Below are 26,301 nucleotides of genomic sequence, written 5' to 3'. Positions count from 1 at the left end.
TATATACACACATATATATATATATATATATATATATATATATATAGGGATAGATAAATATATATATATATTACATATATATATATTTTATAAATATATAAGATATAAATATATATACATATGTACCATATGGTCTGAATAGGGCACTGATGCCGCAGCCTGATGTATTTACTATAACTCGCGTCACTTTCTTGTTGTAAGTGATAATGGAAATATATGGCAATTAATAACTGATATAGAGTTAAATTCTGACGTATCGCTGTGCACCTGATTTATCAGTATATAGTTGCTGCAGGTAGGTTCATAGTCTCAGTATATTCTGTGGTAGTTATAGGTAGGTCCTCCCTACAGCAACTCCATTCTAGCTTTCTCACTACAGAACTGGCTAGAATGGAGTTGCTGCAGGTAGGTTCATGGTCTCAGGGTATTCTGTAGTTGCTATAGGTAGGTCCTCCCTACAGCAACTCCATTCTAGCTGTCTCCCTAAGATGGAGAGAAAGACATAGCATGTGTAAGTAAGATGGGGGGATTGTGGTGTCAGGCTGTGTGAGAGCATGATAGTGGGGTTCAGGCTGTGTGGGAGCATGATAGTGGGGTTCAGGCTGTGTGGGAGCATGATAGTGGGGTTCAGGCTGTGTATGTGAGCATGATAGAGGGGTTCAGGCTGTGTGTGAGCATGATAGTGGGGTTCAGGCTGTGTGTGAGCATGATAGAGGGGTTCAGGCTGTGTGAGAGCATGATAGTGGGGTTCAGGCTGTGTGAGAGCATGATAGTGGGGTTCAGGCTGTGTGTGAGCATGATAGTGGGGTTCAGGCTGTGTGTGAGCATGATAGTGGGGTTCAGGCTGTGTGTGAGCATGATAGTGGGGTTCAGGCTGTGTGTGAGCATGATAGTGGGGTTCAGGCTGTGTGTGAGCATGATAGTGGGGTTCAGGCTGTGTGGGAGCATGATAGTGGGGTTCAGGCTGTGTGGGAGCATGATAGTGGGGTTCAGGCTGTGTGGGAGCATGATAGTGGGGTTCAGGCTGTGTATGTGAGCATGATAGTGGGGTTCAGGCTGTGTGTGAGCATGATAGAGGGGTTCAGGCTGTGTGGGAGCATGATAGAGGGGTTCAGGCTGTGTGGGAGCATGATAGAGGGGTTCAGGCTGTGTGGGAGCATGATAGTGGGGTTCAGGCTGTGTGGGAGCATGATAGTGGGGTTCAGGCTGTGTGGGAGCATGATAGTGGGGTTCAGGCTGTGTGGGAGCATGATAGTGGGGTTCAGGCTGTGTATGTGAGCATGATAGTGGGGTTCAGGCTGTGTGTGAGCATGATAGAGGGGTTCAGGCTGTGTGGGAGCATGATAGAGGGGTTCAGGCTGTGTGGGAGCATGATAGAGGGGTTCAGGCTGTGTGGGAGCATGATAGTGGGGTTCAGGCTGTGTGGGAGCATGATAGTGGGGTTCAGGCTGTGTATGTGAGCATGATAGTGGGGTTCAGGCTGTGTGTGAGCATGATAGAGGGGTTCAGGCTGTGTGTGAGCATGATAGTGGGGTTCAGGCTGTGTGGGAGCATGATAGTGGGGTTCAGGCTGTGTGGGAGCATGATAGTGGGGTTCAGGCTGTGTGGGAGCATGATAGTGGGGTTCAGGCTGTGTATGTGAGCATGATAGTGGGGTTCAGGCTGTGTGTGAGCATGATAGAGGGATTCAGGCTGTGTGTGAGCATGATAGTGGGGTTCAGGCTGTGTGTGAGCATGATAGTGGGGTTCAGGCTGTGTGTGAGCATGATAATGGGGTTCAGGCTGTGTGGGAGCATGATAGTGGGGTTCAGGCTGTGTGGGAGCATGATAGTGGGGTTCAGGCTGTGTGTGAGCATGATAGTGGGGTTCAGGCTGTGTGTGAGCATGATAGTGGGGTTTAGGCTGTGTGTGAGCATGATAGTGGGGTTCAGGCTGTGTGGGAGCATGATAGTGGGGTTCAGGCTGTGTGGGAGCATGATAGTGGGGTTCAGTTTAGGCTGTGTATGAGCATGATACAGGGGTTCAGGCTGTGTGAGAGCATGATAAGGGGTTCAGGCTGATGGGGGGATGCAGGCTGTGTGTGAGCAAAAGAGGGCGTGGGGAGCACTTTGGGTGAGAAATAGAAAGGGATGTACAGGATGCTTGAGAAATAAAGAGGAGATGGGGGTGCAGGCTGCCCAAGATGGAGAATTGGGGTTGTAGCTTGCGTGATAAAAGGGGTATATTAAGGGTATAGTTCTGTGTGAGAAAGGGAAACGGGGTTCAGGCTGTGTGAGGTGAGAGAGGGAGAGGTGCAGGATGTGTGACAAATGGGTCAGTCTCATGAAGGGAACACTTAACATATGGGGGGGGGATTATTTATTGTTTCACATGGGGCTTGTGTCTCTGCTGTCACATCAAATTCTAGAATGTCCTCTGTTTTTTTAATTTTATTTATTTGACTAAACAATGTTTATCTAGGTTTTTGTTTGTTTCTAGGTTTATGTGAGATCTCAATGGTGTGAAGACCCCACTACAAGATCATTAGGTGCCAGTGCTCTAGACCAAGCGAAGTGCCCCCTAGTGATCAAATGTCTCAACCGGGCACCTCCAAATAGCCAACACTTATAAAGTTTTAATAAATGCTGCTTTGTTTGGAGCCTTCAGTAACATTTATTGTATGGCCCCCTCAGTGCCCCCCACACACACACACACATGTGCCCACATGTAATATAATGGCCCCACAGCGATCAACATGTTATATAATGGCCCTTACTCTGCCTCTACATGTATGCAGCCTGCAGTAGAAGTGCCAATATTTTGTAATGCATTACATTAGGGCTCAGACTCCCTGGGATTCAAGGCCCCCAGGGGGTACACCTGGGTCTGCAAAAAAAAAGACCTATGCATCCCCATACACGGAATTATAAAAAAGTTATGGGTGTCATAATATGGCGACTTTAAGAAGAAAAAAAAATTGCCACAATTTTGGGTTTTGTTAAGAGGTTAAAATGTAAATAAAACCTTAGAAATTTGTTTTCCCCAGAATTGTACCAAAACATAGAATACAGGTGTCAGGTCATTTTTGGCTACAGAGTAAATGCCATTAAAACAACAATAGCCTCCCATGCCTGTGTTGTAGAGGTGGATTGCCGACTACAGAGCAAAGAGCAGCGGCGGGTCTATTGCGTGCTCCGGCAGAGCCAGAGAAGAGGGAGGAGCTGTCTCAACGGAGGAAGTAAGAGAGAGGCAAGTATGATGGGGCAGGCGCGGTGGGCTAAGTTAGTTGGGAAGGTCTAGTGGTGGGCGGGATAGCTAGAGAGATGGAGGGGGAGGTAGTGCGAGTCAGCCTACATGTACCATGATGCATTAGCTAAGGCCTGGTTCACATCTGTGTTTGGTATTCCGTTTGGGGAGTCCGCCTGGGATGCCCTCTGAACGGAATATTGAACGCATTAAAAAGCGATGAGCAATGAAACCACATGGACCCCACAGGCTATAATGGGGTCTGTGTATTTTCCGCACGAATCAGACGGAGAGAAGAGTGCTGCTTGTAGGATTTTTCTCTCTACATTTTTCAAGCAGAATAGGGGACAGAGACCCCCAATGGAAATATTGCAGGTGTGAATCCACACTACTAGATATCAATTAGAGATGAGCGAACAGTAAAATGTTCGATATTCGTTTTGAATAGCCACTCAATATTCGACTATTTGAACGAATATCGAACCTCATTATAGTCAATGGGGAAAAATGCTTTGTTTCAGGGGATCCCACCATTCGACTCAGGAGGGTCACCAAGTCCACTATCATACCCCAGGAAATAATGCCAACACCTCTGCAATGCAACTGGGACAGCAGGGGAAGCATGTCTGGGGGCATCTAACATGCCCAAGTCACTGTATTATGTCGGGATCCCTGTCAGCTTGCGATATGCGCGAGCTGACTTTTTCCCATAGGAATGCATAGGAATCCATACAGAGAACGGCATTTGGCCAATCAACGCTAGTTCTGCCGGAGGCTCGTCTGTGAGGAGGCGGAGTCTAAGAATCGGACCAGAATGGAGACTGCTCTTAGACTCCGCTTCTTAGACTCTGCCTCCACCGGCAGAACCAGTGTTGATTGGCCGAATGCTATAGCATTCGACCAATCAACGCTGGTCAATGCATTCCTATGCCGAGATGTAGCAGTGCTGCCACTGCTACACCGGAGATGAAGCAGAGCTGAGTTCAACCTGCTACACACTCAGCTCTGCTGCATCGGACTGCTACATCGGACACTGCTACATCAGCCAGCACTGCTACATTGGAGATGAAGCAGACCTGGGCGTGTGCTCTGCTTGGCTGCATCTTCGGAGTAGTTGAGCTTAGCGCATGGCCCGATGTAGCAGTGTCCGATGCAGCAGAGCTGAGTGTGTAGCAAGGAACCTGCTACACACTCAGCTCTGCTGCATCGGACTGCTACATCGGACACTGCTACATCGGCCAGCACTGCTACATTGGGCTGTGACCTGCTGCACAATCAGCTCTGCTGCATCTGATGTAGCAGTGTTGAGTGTGCGTTGAACCATGCTGCACACTCAGCTCTGCTGCATCTGATGTAGCAGTGCTGAGTGTGCACTGGCCATTCAACGCTGGTCAATGCATTCCTATGGGAAAAAGTCAGTTTGCTCATATCGCTGATCCCGACCAGATAGAGCCCCAAAGAGCTGTGTGAGTAACATTCCCACCTAAATAAAGGTAATCCCTAGCTAACCCTACCTGTACATCTATCCCTGTCTCAGTCACATAGTTCACAGTCCCAAATTAATCGAATGTTAAATCCACTATTTGTCTAAATTGGAGGTCACCTGAATTAGCCAGCCAATTACTTTTTCCGATTTTTTTTTTCACTGCCTCCGTTGTCGTAGTTTCTGTCCCACCTCCCCTGCGCAGTTGTTGGTGCAAAAAATGCACCAGGGAAGGTGGGAGGGGATACAAATTTTTAGTGCGTTGGCCTCGTGGTATTCGATTGTAATCGAATACCTCGAACAGCCTGATATTCGATCGAATATGTATTTGAGCGAACGGTGTTCGCTCATCTCTAGTAACAACCAATCCCAGTGCAGTGTAGGTGCGACTCTTCAGGATCTGACACTAACTGTTACCCCGGCCCCATCAGATGTCCATTATTAAGTATATACTATATAATCTTTTAACGTGATGTGGTCTAGAATTCCCCTCCCCCACCTCTCCCCTTCCTATTCCCATTCCTTCCTTGTTTATTTGGGTCTTCCCCTTCTCCTCTGTCTTTCTTTTGTAGGTTTTTTAATTTTTTTACCTTAAATTAAGCTGTACATTATAGGTTTTTATATGTGATCTGTATTTGTATGCCCCCTGCACGGGGTTTTCTATATTTTGTACATATATTATGTTTTCTTTGTATTTTAATGAATACCTTTTTGATACTAAATATGAAATTAAAATCGATTTTTAACTAAAAATATTCGTCCTGTTTTCATTTTCGTTTTCTCTGTAGTCTATAAAAAAAACTTTCATCAAATGGGTTTTCTGGGCTGATGGCCCCCCCTTTAGGATAGGGTCACCAATATTGGATCAGTGGGGCTCAGCACTTCCAGCCAGTCTCCAGTGCTAGAACCTAGAAGGCTCTGTAGACTGTATATAGGCGATGGTTAATACTACAGCTCTGTTCACTGTATATAGGCGGTGGTTAATACTACAGTTCTGTATATAGGCAGTGGTGAATACTACAGCTCTGTACACTGTATATAAGCGGGGTAGAATACTATAGCTCTGTACACTGTATATAGGCGGTGGTTAATACTACAGCTCTGTACACTGTATATAGGCGGTGGTTAATACTGTACCTGTGTTCCTAGTCATTGGGGGCAGGGCTGTAGTCCTCCAGCACCACCGCTATACCAGGGACACAGATGTTGGCTTCCAGCACCGGAGGCAACAAGCTATTCCCTCTAGGAATAAGAAGTAGATCACTGGGGATCTGTCTATTGTGACCCCACTGATCACATGTCCTGGTTCTGCCCTATATGATCCACAATGTGCGCTGATGATTCGTTCATCTCTTTGAGATGCCAGAGATAATTCTGATCTCTACTTCTTTACAGCAGTCCCATAGAGATGAATGGCACAGTAGTACAAATGGCGGACCCCTGTTTTGATGATGGTGGGGGTCCTAGTGGTCAGGATAGATTAGTGTCAGAGCTGTGGGGATTGGCCGCTGTAATAGATACTAAGCTTAAAATAAAACCCTGTAAATAGGATTATGCCATGAAAAGTATTTATCTGTCCACAGGATAGGCGACAAATATCTGATCGGTGTGGGTCTGACGGCTGCGTCCCCCTCAGGTCCCGAGAGTTGAGGGGGTTCTTTTCACCTGCTTTGCATTGAGCCTGATCAAAGTCAGGCTGAATGTAGGTGTATCTGGTTGTGGACGGCGTCAGATATCACTGAATGCTGGGCTTTGGCTATCTCCGGTGCACCCACTGAAGAGAATGGGGGCGCCGTCCACTACCAGTCATGCCTCAATGTGCAGGAGGGGAAAATAATCTCCTGTTCTTGGGATAAGTGGGGGTCTCAGTGTTCAGACCCCACTGATCAGGTATTTATTCTCTATACCAGGGGTAGGGAACCTTCGGCTCTCCAGCTGCTGTGAAACTACAACTCCCAGCATGCTCCATTCACTTCCATGGGAGTTCCAAGAACAGCAGAGCAAGTACAGTATGCATGCTGGGAGTTGTAGTTTTGCAACAGCTGGAGAGTCGTAAGTTCCCTACCCCTGCTCTATGCTATAGTTGGTGGCCTCTAATGGGAAACAAGGTGGGAGAGACATTCCCTTTAAGATCCTTTTAAAGAGGGTTTTGATGACCAGGCATCTTTTACTGTTCCATCATACACTTCTGATGGAAATGTTTAACGATGAACAGAAGACATTATGGTCAGTATGATCAGGCGCTCCTCGTAGATAAGGCACGATTCAGGGGAAATGTGCACCATCTTGTAGCCGCCATACGTTTCCCCCATCATTTACGCCACATTTCGGGTGTAAATGATGGTAAATCTGATGAGGCCTCCTTGGAAAAGTGGCACGGGCAGCGCAGAACCAAATTAAAAAAAAAAAAAAAAATTTTGTGCAAATTGCTTTTTAACACAATTGCTATTTTTATGCCTTGTATGCCAGAAAACTGCCACAGGCCACATGGTGTGAATGCAGCCCAGCCGACAGACACGTTACAGCAGCTCGTGCTCCCGGGGGTTTTATCTGCGGTCAGACCAGGCGGGCGATCCTTCACTCCTCACATCCATTGATGAGATTTAGGTTTGCATGACCCTGTTGCTGGTTCATTGGTTGTCCTTACTTGGAGCACTTTTGGTAGGTACTAACTAAAATATACCATGAACACCCCACAAGACCACCCATATTGGAGATGCCCCCCCCCAATAATTTGGTCACCACAGTTTGACCCACGTCAGTGTGTGTTTTTACTCTATTTTTTTTTCTTGCTTTGAACACACTGGGAAATTCATCAACCCCTTGTGCTTATGGCAAAAAAAAAGTCTGTTTTTTTATTTGCAAATAGCCTCTTACACCATTATTAGTACTTTCTGGAAAGAAGGCAGGGTGTGGATAGGTCATCAATATTATAGCAGCGGTATGACCCTGGGTTCCCTCACGTATTGGCGGTATGACACCAGGCCCCCCCCTCACATATCGACAGTATGACACCGGGCCCCCCACACATATCAGCGATATGACACCGGGCCCCAACTTACATATCAGCGGTGTGACACCGAGTCCCCACACACACACACACACATACATATCGGCGGTGTGACACCGAGCCCCCCCCCACACACACACATATATCAGCGGTATGACACCAAGCCCCCACACACACACATCGGCGGTATGACACCAGGCCCCCCACTCACATATCGGCGATATGACAGTGGGCCCCAAATCACATATCAACAGTATGACTTCAGTTCCCCCACACATATTGGCAGTATGACACCGGGTCCCCCAACATATATCGGCGATATGACATCGGGCCCCAACTTACATATCAGCGGTATGACACCAAGTTACCCCCCTCACATATCAGCAGTATGACACCGGGACCCAGCTCACATATCGGCAGTATGACATCGGTCATCACATCAATCACATGGCCTGGTTACAGTTCACTCCTATTCAAGTGGCTGAGGCTGAGCTGCAATTCGAAGACCAGCCTGGACACAGTAAGGCTAAGTTCACACGTGGGGCTGATTTTGGCACCGAGAGTGACGTGGGGAGCAGCGTCACTCTCGGGTCAAAACCTGCCTGCCATGACTTTCGCGGTCGTGGCTTTCCCCCCCGGAGTCAGCTCAAACGAATGGGCCGACTCCGGAGGTTGCTGCCGCCAGGCGGATGCCGCAGCTCACCGAGCTGCGGAATCCACCCGATTCTTTCTCCCGTGAGCGGCAGCCTGGCAGTCTACATAGACCACCACTGCCTAGGCTCAAATTGTGAGAGGAGATGCAGACACGGAGCAAGAAGAAGGAGACAAACCGAAGTAGTAGGATTTATCTTATCTATATAGGGCAGGCTAAATCCAAGAGGGCAGAGGGACCTGATCCTTCTGCTCAAAACTAGCTATCTCTAGTGGATAAAGGTACCTGCGGAATCCACCTGATTCTTTCTCCCGTGAGCGGCAGCCTGGCAGTCTACATAGACCAGTGAGGGGGCGAACTATGATGTGGATTACGTGTCATAATCTGTGCCGTGTGAACAGGCCCTAAAGAGGCGAGGTGACGGAAAAACAGCATTTCTAATAGAGAGTTTTTGCTTTTTCTATGGCAGCCATCTCATTGTATAAATAACATTACATTTACAATCTAATGGGCTAAAAGACTTGTTCAGGCGGCCACTAGAATACAACTGGTCCTGAACATAAGGATTCAGCTGCTGAGCGCACTAGGATTTATCCTGCTCTACACACTACAAGGTTGAGGTCCCACCTTACAGAAATGTAGCTTTTTTTGTTGCAGATTTTGCTGCGGTTTTCTGAGCATGTCTGTGGGGTATCCAAAAGATTGTCCAGTCTCCAGACATTCCTGGGAGAGATAACAAGTATTACTATGAGACACAACTAACCAGACTTATGTTATGTCCGTCCATGTGACATAATGATATATATTAGGGTGAGTTTTGCTCATCTGACTCATGGTCACTCAAATAAATGCAGCCAATACATCGGCCATTTTGTCCAGACCATATGTGGACATCTAAATCTGCCAATAGGCTCAAATTGTGAGAGGAGATGCAGACACGGAGCAAGAAGAAGGAGACAAACCGAAGTAGTAGGATTTATCTTATCGATATAGGGCAGGCTAAATCCAAGAGGGCAGAGGGACCTGATCCTTCTGCTCAAAACTAGCTATCTCTAGTGGATAAAGGTACCTGCTCCTTTAGCTCCCGTAGGATTTACCATTCTTAAATAGAGCAGGCTAAATCCTAGTGAGCTGAGGGACCTGGTGCCTTTACCCACTAGAGATAGCTAGATTTGAGTAGAAGGACCAGGTCCCTTAGCCCACTAGGATTTAATCTGAAAACTATCTCTAGTTGGCAAATACAGATTGACAGAAGTCCACAGCGGATCAGTGTTCACGTGCTTTCACAGCTCAGATCATTTATTTGAATGGGACTGAGCTGCGATCAAGTCATGTGACTTACGTCATAGGGCCAATAAAATGAAAACAGTTTCTGCGAACGTCACTGCAGCTTCAAACTGCTTATGGAAGCCCCATGGGATATAAAGTGATCAGATAAGGCATCAATAAAATGGACCAAGAACCTGAAAAATGTGTTGGAATACATCAGCGCTATCAAAAAATATAAATAAATCAAAATAAACCATTTTTATATTTAAATAAAAAAAACAATAAAAAAAATTAGATTTCTGTAGATATTACATGTCCTTTAGCCAAATAAGATTTAGCTTTCTTATATAAAACAGGCTAAATTCTAGTGAGCTAAAGGACCTGGTCCCTCTACTGAAAACTGTGTATCTCTAGGGGGCTGAGGGACCTGGTCCTTTAGCCCACTAGGATTTAGACTTATAAGGTAGAGTCTAAATCCTAGTGGGCTAAAGGACCTGGTCCCTCTGGTCACTTGGATTTAGCTTGTTCTATATAGAGTCGGCTATATCCTAGTGGGCAGAGGGACCAGGTCCTTTAGCCCACTAGGATTTAGCCTGTTTTATATAAGAAAGCTAATTCCTATTTGGGTAAAGGACATGTAATATGGACAGAAAACTAATTTTTTTTTAATTAAATATAAAAATATTTTATTTTCATTTATTTATATTTTTGGATAGCGCCAAAGTATTCCAACACATTTTTCAGGTTCTTTGTCCATTTTATTGATGCCTTATCTTATCTTATGGTAGAGTTGGAAGGGACCTCAAGGGCCATCGGGTCCAACCCCCCGCGAGTGCAGGTTTTCCTAAATCATCCCAGCTATATGTTTATCCAGATTCCGCTTGAAGATTTCCATTGATGGAGCGCCCACCACCTCCCGTGGCAGCCTATTCCACTCTCTCACTACCCTCACTGTCAGAAAGTTTTTCCTAATGTCTAATCTGTATCTCTTTCCCTTTAGTTTCATCCCATTGCTTCTTGTACTTCCTTGTGCTAATGAGAATAGGGTAGATCCCTCTGCACTGTGACTACCTTTCAGATATTTGTAGACTGCTATTAAATCTCCCCTCAGCCTTCTCTTCTGCAAACTAAACAATCCCAGTTCTTTTAGCCGCTCCTCATAGGACATGGTTTGCAGACCTTCCACCATTTTGGTTGCTCTTCTCTGGACTTGCTCCAATATATCGATGTCTTTCTTGAATTGAGGCGCCCAGAACTGTACACAGTATTCCAGGTGTGGTCTGACCAGGGAAGAGTACAGCGGAATAATGACCTCTCTTGATCTAGATTCAATGCTTGTCTTAATACATCCCAGAATTTTATTAGCCTTTTTTGCAGCAGCACCACACTGTTGGCTCATGTTGAATGTGTGATCTACTATTATGCCCAAGTCCTTTTCCCCTATGCTATCACTTAGTTCTATTCCTTCCATACTATATATGTTTTTTACATTTCTGTTACCCAGATGTAGAACTTTGCATTTGTCCCTGTTAAATACCATTTTGTTGGCCTCAGCCCATTGTTCCAGTGTGTCTAAGTCCTTTTGAATACACTCTCTCTCCTCTCTAGTGTTGGCTATTCCTCCTATCTTCGTATCTGATCAATTTAAATTCCATGGGGCTTTCATCAGCAGTAGAGATGAGTGAACACTATTCGGAAAAGCCGTTCCAAATAGCACGCTCCTATAGAAATGAATGGACGTAGCCGGCACGCGGGGGGTTAAGCGATTGGCCGCCGGCAAAGTCTTCGTGCCGGCCGCTTCCATTCATTTCTATGGGAGTGTGCTATTCGGAACGGCTGCTCCGAATAGTGTTCGTTCATCTCTAATCAGCAGTTTGGAGCTGCAGTGACGTTCGCGGAAACCGTTTCCAATTTATTGACCCTATAACGCATGACTTGATCGCAACTCGGTCCCAGTTCACGTGAACGCTGATCCACTTTGGACTCCTGACAATGTGTAATTTCCTCCTAGAGATACTTAGTTTTCAGTAGATGGAACAGGTCCCTTAGCCCACTAGAATTTAGCCGCCTCTATATAAGGATTCTAAATCCTAGTGGGATAAAGGACCAGGTTCCCCAGCCCCCTAGATATAGCTAGTTTTGAACAGAAGGACCAGGTCCCCTCGCCCACTAGGATTTAGCCGGCTCTATATAAGGATTCTAAATCCTAGTGAGCTAAATGACCAGGTCCCTCAGCCCCCTAGAGATACAAAGTTTTGAGTAGAAGGACTAGGTCCTTCAGCCCAATAGAATTTAGCCGGCTCTATATAAGGATGCTAAATCCTAATGGGCTAAAGGACCAGGTCCCTCAGCCTCCTAGATATAGCTAGTTTTGAGTAGAAGGACCAGGTCCCCTCGCCCACTAGAAGAGAAGAGCCGGCTAAATTCTAGTGGGCTAAAGGACCTGGTCCTTCCACTGAAAACTGTGTATCTCTAGGGGGCTGAGGGACCTGGTCCTTTAGCCAAATAAGATTTAGTTTTCTTTATATAAAACAGGCTAAATGCTGGTGGGCTAAAGGACCTGGTCCTTCCACTGAAAACTGTGTATCTCTAGGGGGCTGAGGGACCTGGTCCTTTAGCCCACTAGGATTTAGCATCCTTATATAGAGCCGGCTAAATCCTAGTGGGCTAAGGGACCTGGTCCTTCTACTCAAAACTAGCTATATCTAGGGGGTTGAGGGACCTGGTCCTTTAGCCCATTAGGATTTAGCATCCTTATATAGATCCGGCAAAATTCTAGTGGGCTAAGGGACCTGTTCCATCTACTGAAAACTAAGTATCTCTAGGAGGAAATTACAGATTGTCAGGAGTCCAAAGTGGATCAGCGTTCACGTGAACTGGGACCGAGTTGCGATCAAGTCATGCGTTATAGGGTCAATAAATTGGAAACGGTTTCCGCGAACGTCACTGCAGCTCCAAATAGCTGATTAGAGATGAACGGACACTTTTCGGAACAGCCGTTCCGAATAGCACACTCCCATAGAAATGAATGGAAGCGGCCGGCACGAAGACTTTGCCAGCGGCCAGTCGCTTAACCCCCCGCGTGCCGGCTACATCCATTCATTTCTATAGGAGCGTGCTATTTGGAACGGCTGTTCCGAATAGTGTTCGCTCATCTCTACTGCTGATGAAAGCCCCATGGAATTTAAATTGATGAGATAAGGCATCAATAAAATGGACCAAGAACCTGAAAAATGTGTTGGAATACTTTGGCGCTATCCGAAAATATAAATAAATGAAAATAAAATATTTTTATATTTAATAAAAAAAAATAAAAAAATTAGATTTCTGTACATATTACATGTCCTTTACCCAAATAGGAATTAGCTTTCTTATATAGAACAGTCTAAATCCTAGTGGGCTAAGGGAGCATTCACACGGTGTTACGTGCCGCGAGATTTGGCACGTAGACGCCGCGTGACCCTTTGCGTGCCGTACACGCTCCCATTGAGTTCAATGGGAGCGGGGAGCGTATGCGCCGCGCTAGTTTGCGGCCGTGCATTTATTCACGGCCGCAAACTAGCGCGGTGCATACGCTCCCCGCTCCCATTGAAATGAATGGGAGCGTGTACGGCACGCAAAGGGTCACGCGGCGTCTACGTGCCAAATCTCGCGGCACGTAACACCGTGTGAATGCTCCCTAAAGGAGCTGGTCCCTCTGCTCACTAGGATTTAGACCAGGGGTAGGGAACCTTCGGCTCTCCAGCTGCTGTGAAACTACAACTCCCAGCATGCTCCATTCACTTCCATGGGAGTTCCATGAACAGCAGAGCCAGTATGCATGCTGGGAGTTGTAGTTTCACAGCAGCTGGAGAGCCGTACGTTCCCTACCACTGATTTAGACTCTGCCTTCACTGCAGCCTTCTCTTCCTGTGTAACTCGGCACTGTCCTGAATAGCTCCGCCCACACCAGAGGCTGGTCACATGGTCACGACGTCACCGGAAGTCCCCGCTAGGATTTAGCAGCTAGCTTACCGTTCCGTTCCGTTCCTGTAATAGACAGGAGAGGGGCCTCCATCTTGACGCGTTGCTGTGAGGGTCCGTGGCGTAGTGTCCCTGTACACGGAGAGGAGCTACTCGGCAGCCGAGGTGAGACTTGTCTCTCTGCCCCAGGTGCTGCTGCTGCGTCCTAGGCCTGTTTACTAGGCCACGCTCTTCCCAAGTGTGGCGTAGAGAGAAGGCCATTCCCGGGCCGTACCTTCTCTAGACTGTCTAAAGGCCTGTTCACATGGGTCAGTAATGTCCTGATCTGCGGTTTATGTGCGGCTTTGCCCTATACCTTGTGTGAACACGTCCATTGCAGGGTGATTCCTGTATTCTGTCTATAGGTGATATACTGCATACTGTAATATTAGCAGGACTCCATACAGGCACAGGTGGAGATCATGGAAGGAGGTCGCCCTAATCCTTTGTGTCAGAGCCCTGGATGTGGTGATGACATCATTCGCCTCCTCACTGGCGGTCATGTATGTTAGTCCGATATGTCATCTTTGCCCCCCAGACCTCTGCAACGATAAAGTACCAAACTACTGCCAGTGATTGGCTGCAGCAGCCATGTGGGTGGGACTGATGTCATCAGAGGCAGATGCTGTGTGTAATGAGCCCTACCTGGGGGGTTGTGTCCTGTTCACCCATCTGATTTGTTGGATGTGCATATTTTCTCTCTATATATTTAGGGGAGTCGTGTCATTAAAGAATATGCAGTTGGGGTGGGGGCAACATGGGGAGTCAGTGGTCAGCACTGCAGCGCTGGAGTCCTGGGTTAGAATCCCGCCAGGAACAACATCTGCAAGGAGTTTTGTATGTTCTCCCCGTGTTTGCGTTGATTTCGCTCCCTTTCTATAAAGACATACTGATAGGAAAAAAATGTAGTGTGATCCCTATATATATATATATATATATATCCCTATAGGGGGCTCATAATCTACATAAAAAAATGAAATTGAGGGAAAAAAAAAAAAAGAATATGCAGTTGGGCTGGATTCAGACAGCAATGTTTGGTCCCAAAGACACATTGGGGGAAATTCTTCAATCCCTCTATGCAAGTTTTCTGGTGTAGAGAGACGTTATTGTGGCGCTCCGCTCCACACATTGTGCCAGGATCCCTCAGCTTGACAGATTCATTATAACTCGGGCCACTTTTCTACCCTTACAATGGAAATTTACACCTCTTCCTAAGGGGGCGTTCACACTACCGTCGGTGTCCGACAGGTAGTGTCCGCTCCAAATCTGTCACGGACATTAGGAGCGGACACTAGCTGTGTCCGTGACACCTGTCATTTATTTCAATGGGCATCGGGTGCGTTCTTTTGCACTCCGTGCCCGTCCTTCCCTGTCCGCAAGTGAAGATGTCCGACTTCTCAAGCGGACAGAAAAACCCGACATGTACCGACGGTAGTGTGAACGCCCCCTAACTGAAGTAAATATCCATTCTGAAAGGGGGACGTCCAACTAATGCTAGGTTCACACTGGCGTATGGCTTTCCGTTCTTTGGGTCCCAAAAAACCGGAAAGCTACCCACTTAAAAAGCGGTTACCCAATGGGGTCCACAGAGTTTCCGCTTGAAAAATGCAGACTTTTCTCTTTGCATTTTTAAGTGGGTTCAGGGATGAAAACCCCGGACATTGATCAAGGGCTAGTGTGAACCTATCCTGATTTATGATATGTGTTTATCTGGTGTACAATACAGCAATCTTAATAAATCGGGGGCAACTCGGTGGCTCAGTGGTTAGCACTGTAGCCCTGCAGCGCTGGAGTCCTGGGTTCGAATCCTGCCAGGAACATCTGCTAGGAGTTTATATGTTCTTCCCGTGTTTGGTGGCATTCACACGGAGTAACGCCGGGCGTGTATCACAGCCGTACACACCGGCGTTACAGCAGACTGCCGAACACTTCCCATTCACTTCAATAGGAGCGCTCATAAACGCTGCTGTTACGAGCGCTCCCATTGAAGTGAATGGGAAGTGTTCGGCAGTCTGCCGTAACACCGGCGTGTACGGCTGTGATACACGCCCGGCGTTACTCCGTGTGAATGCCCCCTTTGTGTGGATTTTCTCCCATTCTATAAGGGCCTATTCACACGGCGTAAAATGGCGTGTAATTTTTACACGTGTAAAAAATTTACACGTGTATTTTGGAGTGTTTTTTTTACACGTGGCGTTTCAGTAGCGTTTACGGAGCGTTTTTTGGAGCGTTTACGGAAGCGTTTTTTACACGCATAAATGCTCCAAAAAACGCTCCATAAACGCTACTGAAACGCCACGTGTAAAAAAAAACAAAAAAAAACAACAAAATACGTGTAAATTTTTTACACGTGTAAAAATTACACTCCAAATTACACGCCATTTTACTCCTTGTGAATAGGCCCTAAAGACATACCGATAGGAAAAAAATGTACATTGTGATCCATATATATATATATATATATATATATATATATATATATATATATATATATATATCCCTATATGGGGCTTACAATCTACATTTAAAAAAAAAAAAAAAAAAAATCTTAATAAATCTGCCCCAGTGCGTATAGGGCTGTATTTCCCGGACCGTGGCTGGGCTGAGCTGTACTTGCTGAATGATGGTATGATACCTAAGTCGTAAGGCAATATCTGTAGTATAATACTTCAGCACACCAAAATTCAATGTATGAAAAAACTTTATTCTAGAATCTTCATATAAAACAATGAAACTCGCAGCCATTCAAAAATAGCGCATCTGGGTTTTCAATATCATATAGAGCCAAAACTCTGTATTGTGTTATACCAGGGGTAGGGAACCTTCGGTTCTCCAGCTGCTGTGAAACTACAACTCCCAGCATGCTCCATTCACTTCCATGGGAGTTCCAAGAACAGCACAGCAAGTATGCATGCTGGGAGTTGTAGTTTTGCAACAGCTGGAGAGCTGTACGTTCCCTACCCCTGCGTTATATGATACACGTCATGCAGATGAAGGTCCTGGAGACCAAAATGTTCGGACTTTGACATAAAAAATCCCGATGCTCTAGTTTTGATTGGCTGGGTGTTACATTTTTTTTATGTGAAGATTATGGAATACATTGTTTCATAGCTTGAACTTCGGTGTGTATATTTGTTTTAAGGTGAAATCTGGACAGAGACAGCCAAGGAGATGCAAAGTGGGTTAACTAACTAAATCTAATCTTCAATAGATTTGGTGACATGCCAGCTCCTCCCACCCCTGCATGCCATTGAATCTCTGCCACACTGACCTCACTCCCTGCTGTGAATTCTCACCCCCAGACCAGTAATCCAGTAGTCCGTCTTCTAGCCACAGTCTGCAATACACAAATGCCCAAGTGAGAAAGGAACTCACAATGATCTCTATTACTGATCATTGCTCCTGCTCACGGCCGCCAGCGCTTCCCCTGCTGCGGAGGCGGCTGTGAGCAGGAGGGGGATTGATAAGTAAGGCCGCGGGTCCGCCAACCCCACAAACACTGCTATCATTATACTCAGGGGTCTGAAAAATATTAAAAGTTCAACTCACCCCCCCTTTCCCTAGCACACATATAAAAGTAGTTCCATACTGTGAAACACCTACACATTAGGTATCCCTGTGTCTGAATTTGCCCGCTCTACAAGTCGATAATAATATTTTTCCTGTACGGTAATCACCGTAGCGGGAGAAAAAGTCAAAAGTGCCAAACCGCCGTTTTTTCACTGTTTTGCCTCTGATGAAAATTTGAATAAAAAGTGATCAAAGCAAAAGCAATTCCCCAAAATGGTAGAACTGAAAAGTCCACCTAGTCCTGCAAAAAGGACGCCCTATACATCCCCGTACACGGAAGTATAAAAAAGTTACGGGTGTTAGAATATGGCGAACAGTTTTGGATTTTTGTGAAGGGGTTAAAATGTAAATAAAGCCCTATAAAGTTAGTATCCCCGGAATCGTACCGAAACTTAGAATACAGGCGATGTGTCATTTTGGCTGCACAATGAACAAAGTAAAAACGAAGCCTGTAAGAAAATCGCACAAATGCACTTTTTCTTCAAATCCGCCCCATTCTGAATATTTTTCCAGCTTCTCAGTACATTCTACAGAATAATTAATCATAGCTTCTTGAAGTAAAATTCGTCCCGCAAACATTAAGTCTTCATATGTCTCTGAGAGTGGAAAAATAAAAAAGTTATGGGTTTTGGAAGGAAGGGGGTTAAAAACGAAAATCAAAAAATGCCATCGGCGGGAAGGGGTTAAATACAGGACAGTACACCCTGTGGTCAGGGTGGAAACTCACTGTATTAGTGATAGTTCACACGGGGCTCCGCGTGTATATATTCTGTCGCACCTGCCGTGATGGGATGCAGTTGCAGTGCGGTGGATTAGGCCAAAATGAATGGGCCGGAGCCACGGACGCCGCGGCCGAATCAGACGCAGAATCCGCGGCGAGATAGGGCGAGAAAAGAAGCGAGCGTCTCCCATTGAAGTACACTTGACCTGTGTGGCCCCAGTCTTAGGAAAGCAGTGAGCATGTGCTGGATGAATTAAGAGTCTTTTGTTCTCTCCTCACGCTTTCCTTTGGGTACAGGACAGTAAGACCCCCATGGTCAGGCCATTGTATTAGTCCTCTGGAACGGTGTAACAAATACAGCAAACAACTAGATATTGTATATCAATACCGTTTATTACGTCGTCTCAAAATCCAGTGTTACGTGTAGTTACATAGAGAATATTAGCAGCATGGACGCCAAACAGGATCAGTTGCTTAGTCAGTGCTTCCCTTAAGTTATATATGACTACTATGGATATTGTATATGTACGGAGTTGTACTAGTTCTCTCCAATCCTTTTGCCATCCACTTATTGGAATCTCCTCCCATAACTTACACCTATGTCGAGTTTCTCTAATAACATTGAATATAGCAAGTAAGTTTAGAAGTTCCTACTGGTTGGTCATGTGATGGCCATATACTTCTATGATATATATATATATATATATATATATATATATATATATAGATCCCGGCTACCACTACATAACTAGTTCCGACAATTGTGTGACTGGGCCTTCCTATAACCTGCCATGTTTCTACGTCTTGTGGCAGACATGTTGCGCTCCATCCGTATGGCTACTACATGGACAGTTTTCTAACTCCAAGTCCAGGCCACGCCCACATTCGCATAAGATTGAATTTGGGGAGGGGTCCGGGCTTTGGCTTTAAACAGGCTGTGTTTGCCATGTGTTTTATTCTGGACAAAGACCTCTGTGTAGGACAGTGTAACATTACAGCTATGGCCAGAGACCGATCCCAGTCCAAATACAGGTGAGTGCGTCATTTTGTCTTCTCTTAGTCTACAATGCTATTCTATGTTCAGTTCAGCCATGACATGGTCTGTCGGCTGAATACAGGACAAATATGGCGTAAAATGGGACAAAAATGGCACCTGAAGGGGGATGATACCGCTTGCCTCTGTGTCTGCAGAAAAATAAGGTTTTCCTTGATGCCTGCTGCATTTATGGGGATAGAAGTTCAGGATCTTTCTGTTTTATCAGTACAGCAATCCATAAAATAATTTTTTTAGGCTAAGAACACACACGATAGGTTTACCGCAGGATATCCATAGTGGGCACACTGCAATGAGTGAGGCCGCAGCCGGCCTGGCTAGTAACTTGGTATTGCATAGACACTTTTTGGCAGGGCATGGATGGATGTTGCTGTACGTTGCTGCAGTGGGCATAGGTTTCAGTCATAACACAATCCTTAGAGGCCGCTGTAGATACAGATCGGACCCTGGTGACAAAGACTGATCGTAGGAGGAAGTGAAATCCTCCATGTCAGCTGGTGTGCTTGTGACTTCACCATGTGGATGTTGAGTGTGAATACTGATCAAGTAGAACTGAATGCAAAAAGCCCTTCATTTTTTTATTTGCCCACCATCAGGTTGTAGATTCCTTATGACGCTTCAAAACAGAATCCCATTGACTTCAATGGGTGCCATCATACGCACGCTACACATTGAAGTCAATGGGTTGCAAGGCCATATATTACATGTTTATCTTCTGTCCATGATTATGGCAGCGGCCATCTTGTCTCCAGTCATAGCTATAGTTACAATAGTCTGGAGCCAAATCATTGAGGGGTGTGGGGGAGTTTTCTAGCCGTGGACGCAGTGATGGGTTTTGTCATTCTATTTTTATGTATAACAAGGTCCTGTGTCCTGGAGTTTTCTCTCTGGTCACAGCTTAATAATAGACTGAATGTTACCAAATCTATAGGAGTCTCCTCATTGACATCACAGACTAGACCAATAACATGGCAAACAAAGGTAACGCAATCTGTTGTAATCGCATCAGCCTTGTCTGATGTAAATGAAGAAACTGCCGCCTATAGAAATGGTAATGATCAGTCTGTGTTTAGTGAACAGACGGAGGACTGAAGTATACAGCACTGTAACATACACTGTAGTTTAAAAAGTGTGTGTGTGTGTGTATATATTTATAGGTGGATCGAAATTTTATATATAGGTTAATTCATTTATAGATAGATTTATTTATAAATGCATGATAAAAATAGATTTTTACAATATACTGTATAGATGGATAGATTTCTACATGGAATATATGTGTATATATATATATATATATATATATATATATATATATATATATATATAATATATATATATCCTTACACAGCTCCATATACAGAAATACACACGTTGCAGTTATCATCTCAGTATGGCTATGCGCACATTTGTTTCTTTCATGTTTTTTTTTTGTGTGTGTATAAGAACACAACAAAGCTACCGTATATACTTGAGTATAAGCCGACCCGAGTATAAGCCAACCCCCCCTAATTTTACCACAAAAAACTGGGAAAACTTATTGACTCGAGTATAAGCCGAGGGGGGGAAATGCAGCAGCTACTGGAAAATTTCAAAAGTTAAAATGTTTTTTGGGTGCAGTAGTTGTTGGGGAAGGGGAGGGGGTGTTTTGGTTGTCTGTCGGCCCCTTCCCTGAGCTTGAGGACTGGAGGTTTTTTTTTCCCCCACTTGGAATTCAGCCTGGCTGAATATAGGGTATCTGCAGTGCTCCTATTAACCCCTTCCCGATGGAATAGGAGCACTGCAGGTCCCCTATATTCAGTAGACCGGACACTGTCAGACACAGGGATACCTAATGTGTTTGTGTATCACAGTCATTTTCTACTTTTATATGTATTCTAGGGAAAGGAGGGATTTACAACTTTTATTTATTATATTTTTTTATTATATTTTTTTTAAAGCTTCTTTTTTTTCACTATTTTATGGGAGATTCTATACATTACTATTGTGGCTGGTCATAGACACCCCCCCACACACACACACACACACTCAATTATTATTATTATTTTTTTTGCTTGACTCCAGTATAAGCCGAGGGAGGCTTTTTCAGCACAAAAACTGTGCTTAAAAATTCGGCTTCTACTCTAGTATATACGGCCATGATTGCCTATATTGGTTTGTAAAATGTGCCATTTCAGTCGCTGCATCTGAAAACACTCAGACTAGAAAATAGTGATGGCCAAACAGCTGTTATTACAATTAAAAAAATGTATTTGTCCCTAGAAGGCAGTTCTAGTAATGGATTCTCCGCATAAATAGCGACCATTTAACATTATATGCACTTACTTATTTATTTGCGTCATTGTAGATTTCGTACACGTATTATTACTCTGCCAGTAACGGGAATGTAGTGTGACCTCTATTGTAGGATAGAACTTTGGAAAGTAATAAATATATATAAATATCACAATTTGCTTGTATTTTGCGTGTACTTGTATTGATGGAACAACCTCATCAATGAGACAAATTGTGGAAAATTTTGTAGCTTAAAACTCTGGCCATAACTAACTCAAACCCGCTCTGGACTTGGACAGATTTTTCATCTACCATGAGGCTTTGTGATCAGTCTGGTACATTTCAGACTGCCTGGTATAAGTTTACACCGTCTTACTCTTGGTGAATGTGCGCCATTACTCTTTTCACAAAATTATAGTAAGACGGGTTCACATGGTAGAAAGTGAAGAGAGATTTGATGCCGTCTTCTACCTCAGATTCGTCTTTCGTTTTCGGCAACATGCATCCTGCAGTGAGGAGCTGAAGCAGAACTCTGGCCTTCCACCACGGATTGGCTCGCTGCAACTAATTCGGTGATGGGATCCGTGGGAGTCGGGGCACCTCTTTTTGCTGCTTCCATCATTGATTGGAAAAGGAGGAATATACTAATAGTTGTAGTTGGTTAAAGGGATTCTACCATTAAACTACCTTTTTTTTTCTAATGAACACGTCGGAATAGCCTTAAGAAAGGCTATTCGTCTCCTACCTTTAGATGTGGTCTCCGCCGCGCCGTTCTGTAGAAATACCGGTTTTAACCGGTATGCAAATGAGCTCTCCGCAGCAATGAGGGCGGGCCCCAGCGCTGAAACACCGATGAGCGCGTCCCCATTGCTGCCCAGAGCTCTTTCCTGCGCCGCCTCTTTCTTCTGCAGCAACTCCGCCTCTTCTGGCTTCTCTTGCTCTTGTAGTTCGATACAGGAGCATAGAGAGGCCACCCCAAAATGGCCGCCGGCCAGCTCCTGTATTGAACTGCAAGAGCGGCTACCCCAAAATGGCTGCCGGCCGGCTCCTGTATTGCCGGGCTGGGTAGCTGCTCTTGCAGTTCAATACAGGAGCCGGCCGGTGGCCATTTTGGGGTGGCCTCTCTATGCTCCTGTTTAGAACTACAAGAGCAAGAGAAGCCAGAAGAGGCGGAGTTGCTGCAGAAGAAGGAGGCGGCGCAGGAAAGAGCTCTTGGGCAGCAATGGGGATGGGCTCATCGGCCTTTCAGCGCTGGGGCCCGCCCTCATTGCTGCGGAGAGCTCATTTGCATACCGGTTAAAACCGGTATTTCTACGGAACGGCGCAGCGGAGACCACGTCTAAAGGTAGGAGACGAATAGCCTTTCTTAAGGCTATTCCGACGTGGTAATTAGAAAAAAAAGTAGTTTAATGGTAGAATCCCTTTAAGGCATTTCTGTCCTTACAAGCGGCTACAGATTCAGTCGTGTGACCATACCCCAACATGCCATGTGACCACAACTCTGCTCACGGAGATCAGAAATCCATGTCGTCCATCTTGCATGTTGCTGTGCAATAGTTTGCTGGTTCCATTTATAGTTTTGTGATGTGAAACTGAAATGTTTCGTATTGAGCTTTAGAAAACTTTTTCAGAGCAAAAACTGACACCCTGGGTAAGAGGCAGATAAATAATAGCAAAGTCACATGTTTTTATAGAAAATTTCAGCTTGTCATGACACAAGATGTGCCCGAGATGCGGATTTGGATCTCGTAATATTCCTGTTAGACTTTTTCTTAGGCTTGTGTTGAAGGGACACAACAATTGTGTGTTACAGGAAAGTCTTGTATTGTAAGAAAAAGGGACAAATATTCTAGAAGCGGCCATAACAATGACAATAACACCCTACATTGTTACCATTTTATTTTGTATGACCAGAAAAATCATGTCAGACTTTGTGGAAAGTGAAGCAGAGGAATCTGAGGAAGAGTACAACGATGATGGAGAGGTGGTGCAAAGATCCAGCAAGAAGTTTGTCGAGGATGACGATGGTAAGTAGAATAGGTGATATCATTTCTGATTCATTCAGTCCCCAAGACTGGCCATAGGCATGAGATACCTGAGGCCCGCTTCACATCTGTGCATGGTTTCCATTCGGGGTCTGTGGACCCCTGAACAAAAACCTAATCCGCATAAAAAAAGCGAAACCTGTGGGCCCCATAGACTATAAAGAGGTCCGTGTGGTTTCTGGTCGGTTTCCACACAGAAAATGCAGAGGAGAAAAGCACCAATGGCCAGACATGTTGAAGTCCAGTTGCTTCATCTTATCTCCATATCATGTGCTGTCAGGGGTCCCCCCATACACATTACATGGTAGACAATATACTCTCCACAGATGAACAACACTTCTAATCCAAAAGGTATTAAAGGGGTATTCCCACGTCGCATACTCACCAGTCTTCGCTGCTATAAAATCTTCTGTCTTCCTGCTTTGTTGCATCATTGGTGGGCGGGGTTACATATGCAAAGCCAGCGGCGAGATGACGTCGCTTCTATGCCGCTGGCCCTGTGTGTGCGCTCATAGATGGTGAGACCAGTCAGTTCCCCAGCCTTCACAATGCCAATACAGCCTCTCTATTACAGCGGATGCTGGGGAGGGTTAGACGTCGGCACAGGTGCCTGCGACGTCGCTACGCTCCTGCCCTGCATGAAGCCAGCAGCGGCAGGAGCGATGCTGCTATTCCGCCCCCCCCCCTCCGGAACCTGTGCTGGTGTCTAACCCTCCCCGGCATCCGCCTCTCTATTACAGCGGATGCCGGGTCTGTATTGGCGGCCACTTCCCTCAAAGTGTAAACTAACACCCCTCCCCCCCCCCCCCAGGCTCACTCCTGTGCACTTAGCCCCTCCCCACTGAGAGCAGCAGATACATCACTTGACTTTTGAGCAGATAAGTCAAGGGCTGTGTCAACAATGAATTGAATAAAGTAAGATAGTGGACAAACAAAGCAGTTTTGCTGAAGCAGTGTATTTAGGAAAAGTCTTACATTCACATTAACAAGCAGTATAGATAGGATCCTTGTATGGGACAACCCCTTTAAGATTCCCGATCTTGGCAGCCACCACGTATGTGCCATCTCTGATAAAGTGAATTTTAAGATGAAAGCTTTGCTACTACTTCAGCTTCTGACTCTTGGCTACGCCATACTCCAGTGCCTGCTCAGAATCTGTTTTAACTACTTGGTGTAATTTGTTTCCTTGTCTAGATGAAGAGGAGGAAGAAGAGAATCCCGATGAACAGGATGAGCAAGGAAACTTAAAAGATTTTATTAATGACGATGATGATGAGGAGGAAGAAGAGGAGGAGGAGGATGCAAGGAGTGAGTCCGGAGGCTCAGATGATGAAATTGGCCACAAAGTCAGAAAGCGCAGTAAGTGTCTATCCTCGTTCACGATGTAGTCGGTGCTTGGTGTAAGTGCAGCACTAAATCCTCCGTCTGTGCATCGGCTCATTAAGATTCCATTATTTTTTTTCTTTTCCGTAAACTTGCAGCATATGATGACCGACTGGAAGATGATGACTTTGATCTCATTGAAGAAAACTTGGGTGTCAAAGTGAAACGTGTAAGTAAATCTGTGCTTGCCTATATTTTAGTTTCCACCACGTTCCTGGTTAAGATTGCACCGCTATAAAACGGTTGACAACCCCCGTCCATATGGTTTTTTTTTTCACGGAATATGGACATCATTTGTATGGCCAGAATGTAATACTATGTAATCATCGCAGTATCCTGTAAGGTCAAGCCTTAAGGTGCTGGTAATCTCTAAAATATGGCGGCTTCCTATCAATGGCAAAGGTGAGAAGTGTCTTATAGCTGGGGGTCTAATCAACGTGATCCCACTGATTATGAGAACGGATTTCCTTGACAAAATCCCCCCCATATATAGAGTGGGGAGCGTGAGTCTCCACTGTTAGCCCGCTGGAGCGCAGCAGAGTACGGTATTTGGCTATTGATGTCCCATATTGTCTAATAGAGGTCCAGGGATTGAAATCTTAGGACAACACATTAAAAGAAATTCATACAATGAAATTAATGCGCCTATGTCCAATACAGCAAAAGTTCAGACGTGTGAAAAAAATGTCCGATGACGAAGATGAGGAGGAAGATGCCGGGAAAGAGGAGCACGAGAAAGAAGCCATTGCAGAGGAAATCTTCCAGGACGGGGAGGATGAGGATAGACTTGACACAGGTGATCAGCCGGTTATAGCTGCCGATGAAGAGGAGGAAGAAGAGGATGAGGAATCCGGTAAGCATTTATATCAGGGTTTTTTAAAATTATTTATTTTTTGTTCAGTTTTGAATATGAAATCTTAGGCCAGAATTAGAAAATGCCCTTTTGTATTTTGCAGATATTGATGATTTCATTGTTGACGACGATGGTCAGCCATTGAAAAAGCCGAAATGGAGGAAAAAGCTTCCGGGATATGCTGATGCGTAAGTAGTGGATTTGATATTGCTGGGCTGCAATAACAGGTTGCAATAAGCTCACTGTGACACATATATAGAACCTAAGAAAGCTATTCCAAGTACAGAATAATTGACTACATAGGTATCATCCCCTCCCATTGTTTTGAAATGTAAAAAACACCTAAATAGAACACAATATAGACCAATATCCCCTCCAGTGCTCTGGTGGCAAGTTCTTTACAAGGAGTCCCTTCATACTCACTCGATGCTCTCCAACTCGTCCTCTCTACTCTGAGTGACTTTCAAGCATCCACTCGAGACCACTAGAGGCGAAATGAGGGGAAGGGGAGCATACAGAGAGCCTGGGACACTACACGATGGGCCATCTCTAGGGCACCAGTATACAGAGAGCCTGAGACACTACATGATGTGGTGCCAGGGCATTACAATAAATGGCCAATTTTCTGTATAAAAATGAAATGGAAACCAATGAATGTATCCCTCGGCTAATCTCACATATCAGTTGTTGCACTCTCCTCTTTTATCTTAGACATCTTTACAACTCAGATTTTTCATGCACCGGTCCCTAAAAAAAAACA

The 26,301-nt window shown here is 45.2% G+C and overlaps 1 protein-coding gene across 1 annotated transcript in view; it reads left to right on the top strand.

Moving 5' to 3' along the window:
- Window positions 1-13,615: 13,615 nt before the first annotated feature.
- SUPT6H (SPT6 homolog, histone chaperone and transcription elongation factor) overlaps window positions 13,616-26,301 on the top strand; it is a 33,750-nt gene continuing 21,064 nt past the window's right edge. Inside the window, exons 1-6 of the mRNA XM_075263570.1 lie at window positions 13,616-13,767; window positions 23,175-23,287; window positions 24,500-24,664; window positions 24,787-24,857; window positions 25,349-25,541; window positions 25,645-25,729. Coding sequence (XP_075119671.1) covers window positions 23,182-23,287; window positions 24,500-24,664; window positions 24,787-24,857; window positions 25,349-25,541; window positions 25,645-25,729 — 620 coding nt within the window. The 5' untranslated portion in view covers window positions 13,616-13,767; window positions 23,175-23,181. The remainder of the gene's footprint in view (window positions 13,768-23,174; window positions 23,288-24,499; window positions 24,665-24,786; window positions 24,858-25,348; window positions 25,542-25,644; window positions 25,730-26,301) is intronic.

This window comes from Leptodactylus fuscus, chromosome 2, assembly GCF_031893055.1.
Source record: "Leptodactylus fuscus isolate aLepFus1 chromosome 2, aLepFus1.hap2, whole genome shotgun sequence".
Lineage (NCBI taxonomy): Eukaryota > Metazoa > Chordata > Amphibia > Anura > Leptodactylidae > Leptodactylus > Leptodactylus fuscus.
Note: the sequence above shows the minus strand (reverse complement) of the source record. Positions and strands in the feature narration are given on the sequence as shown.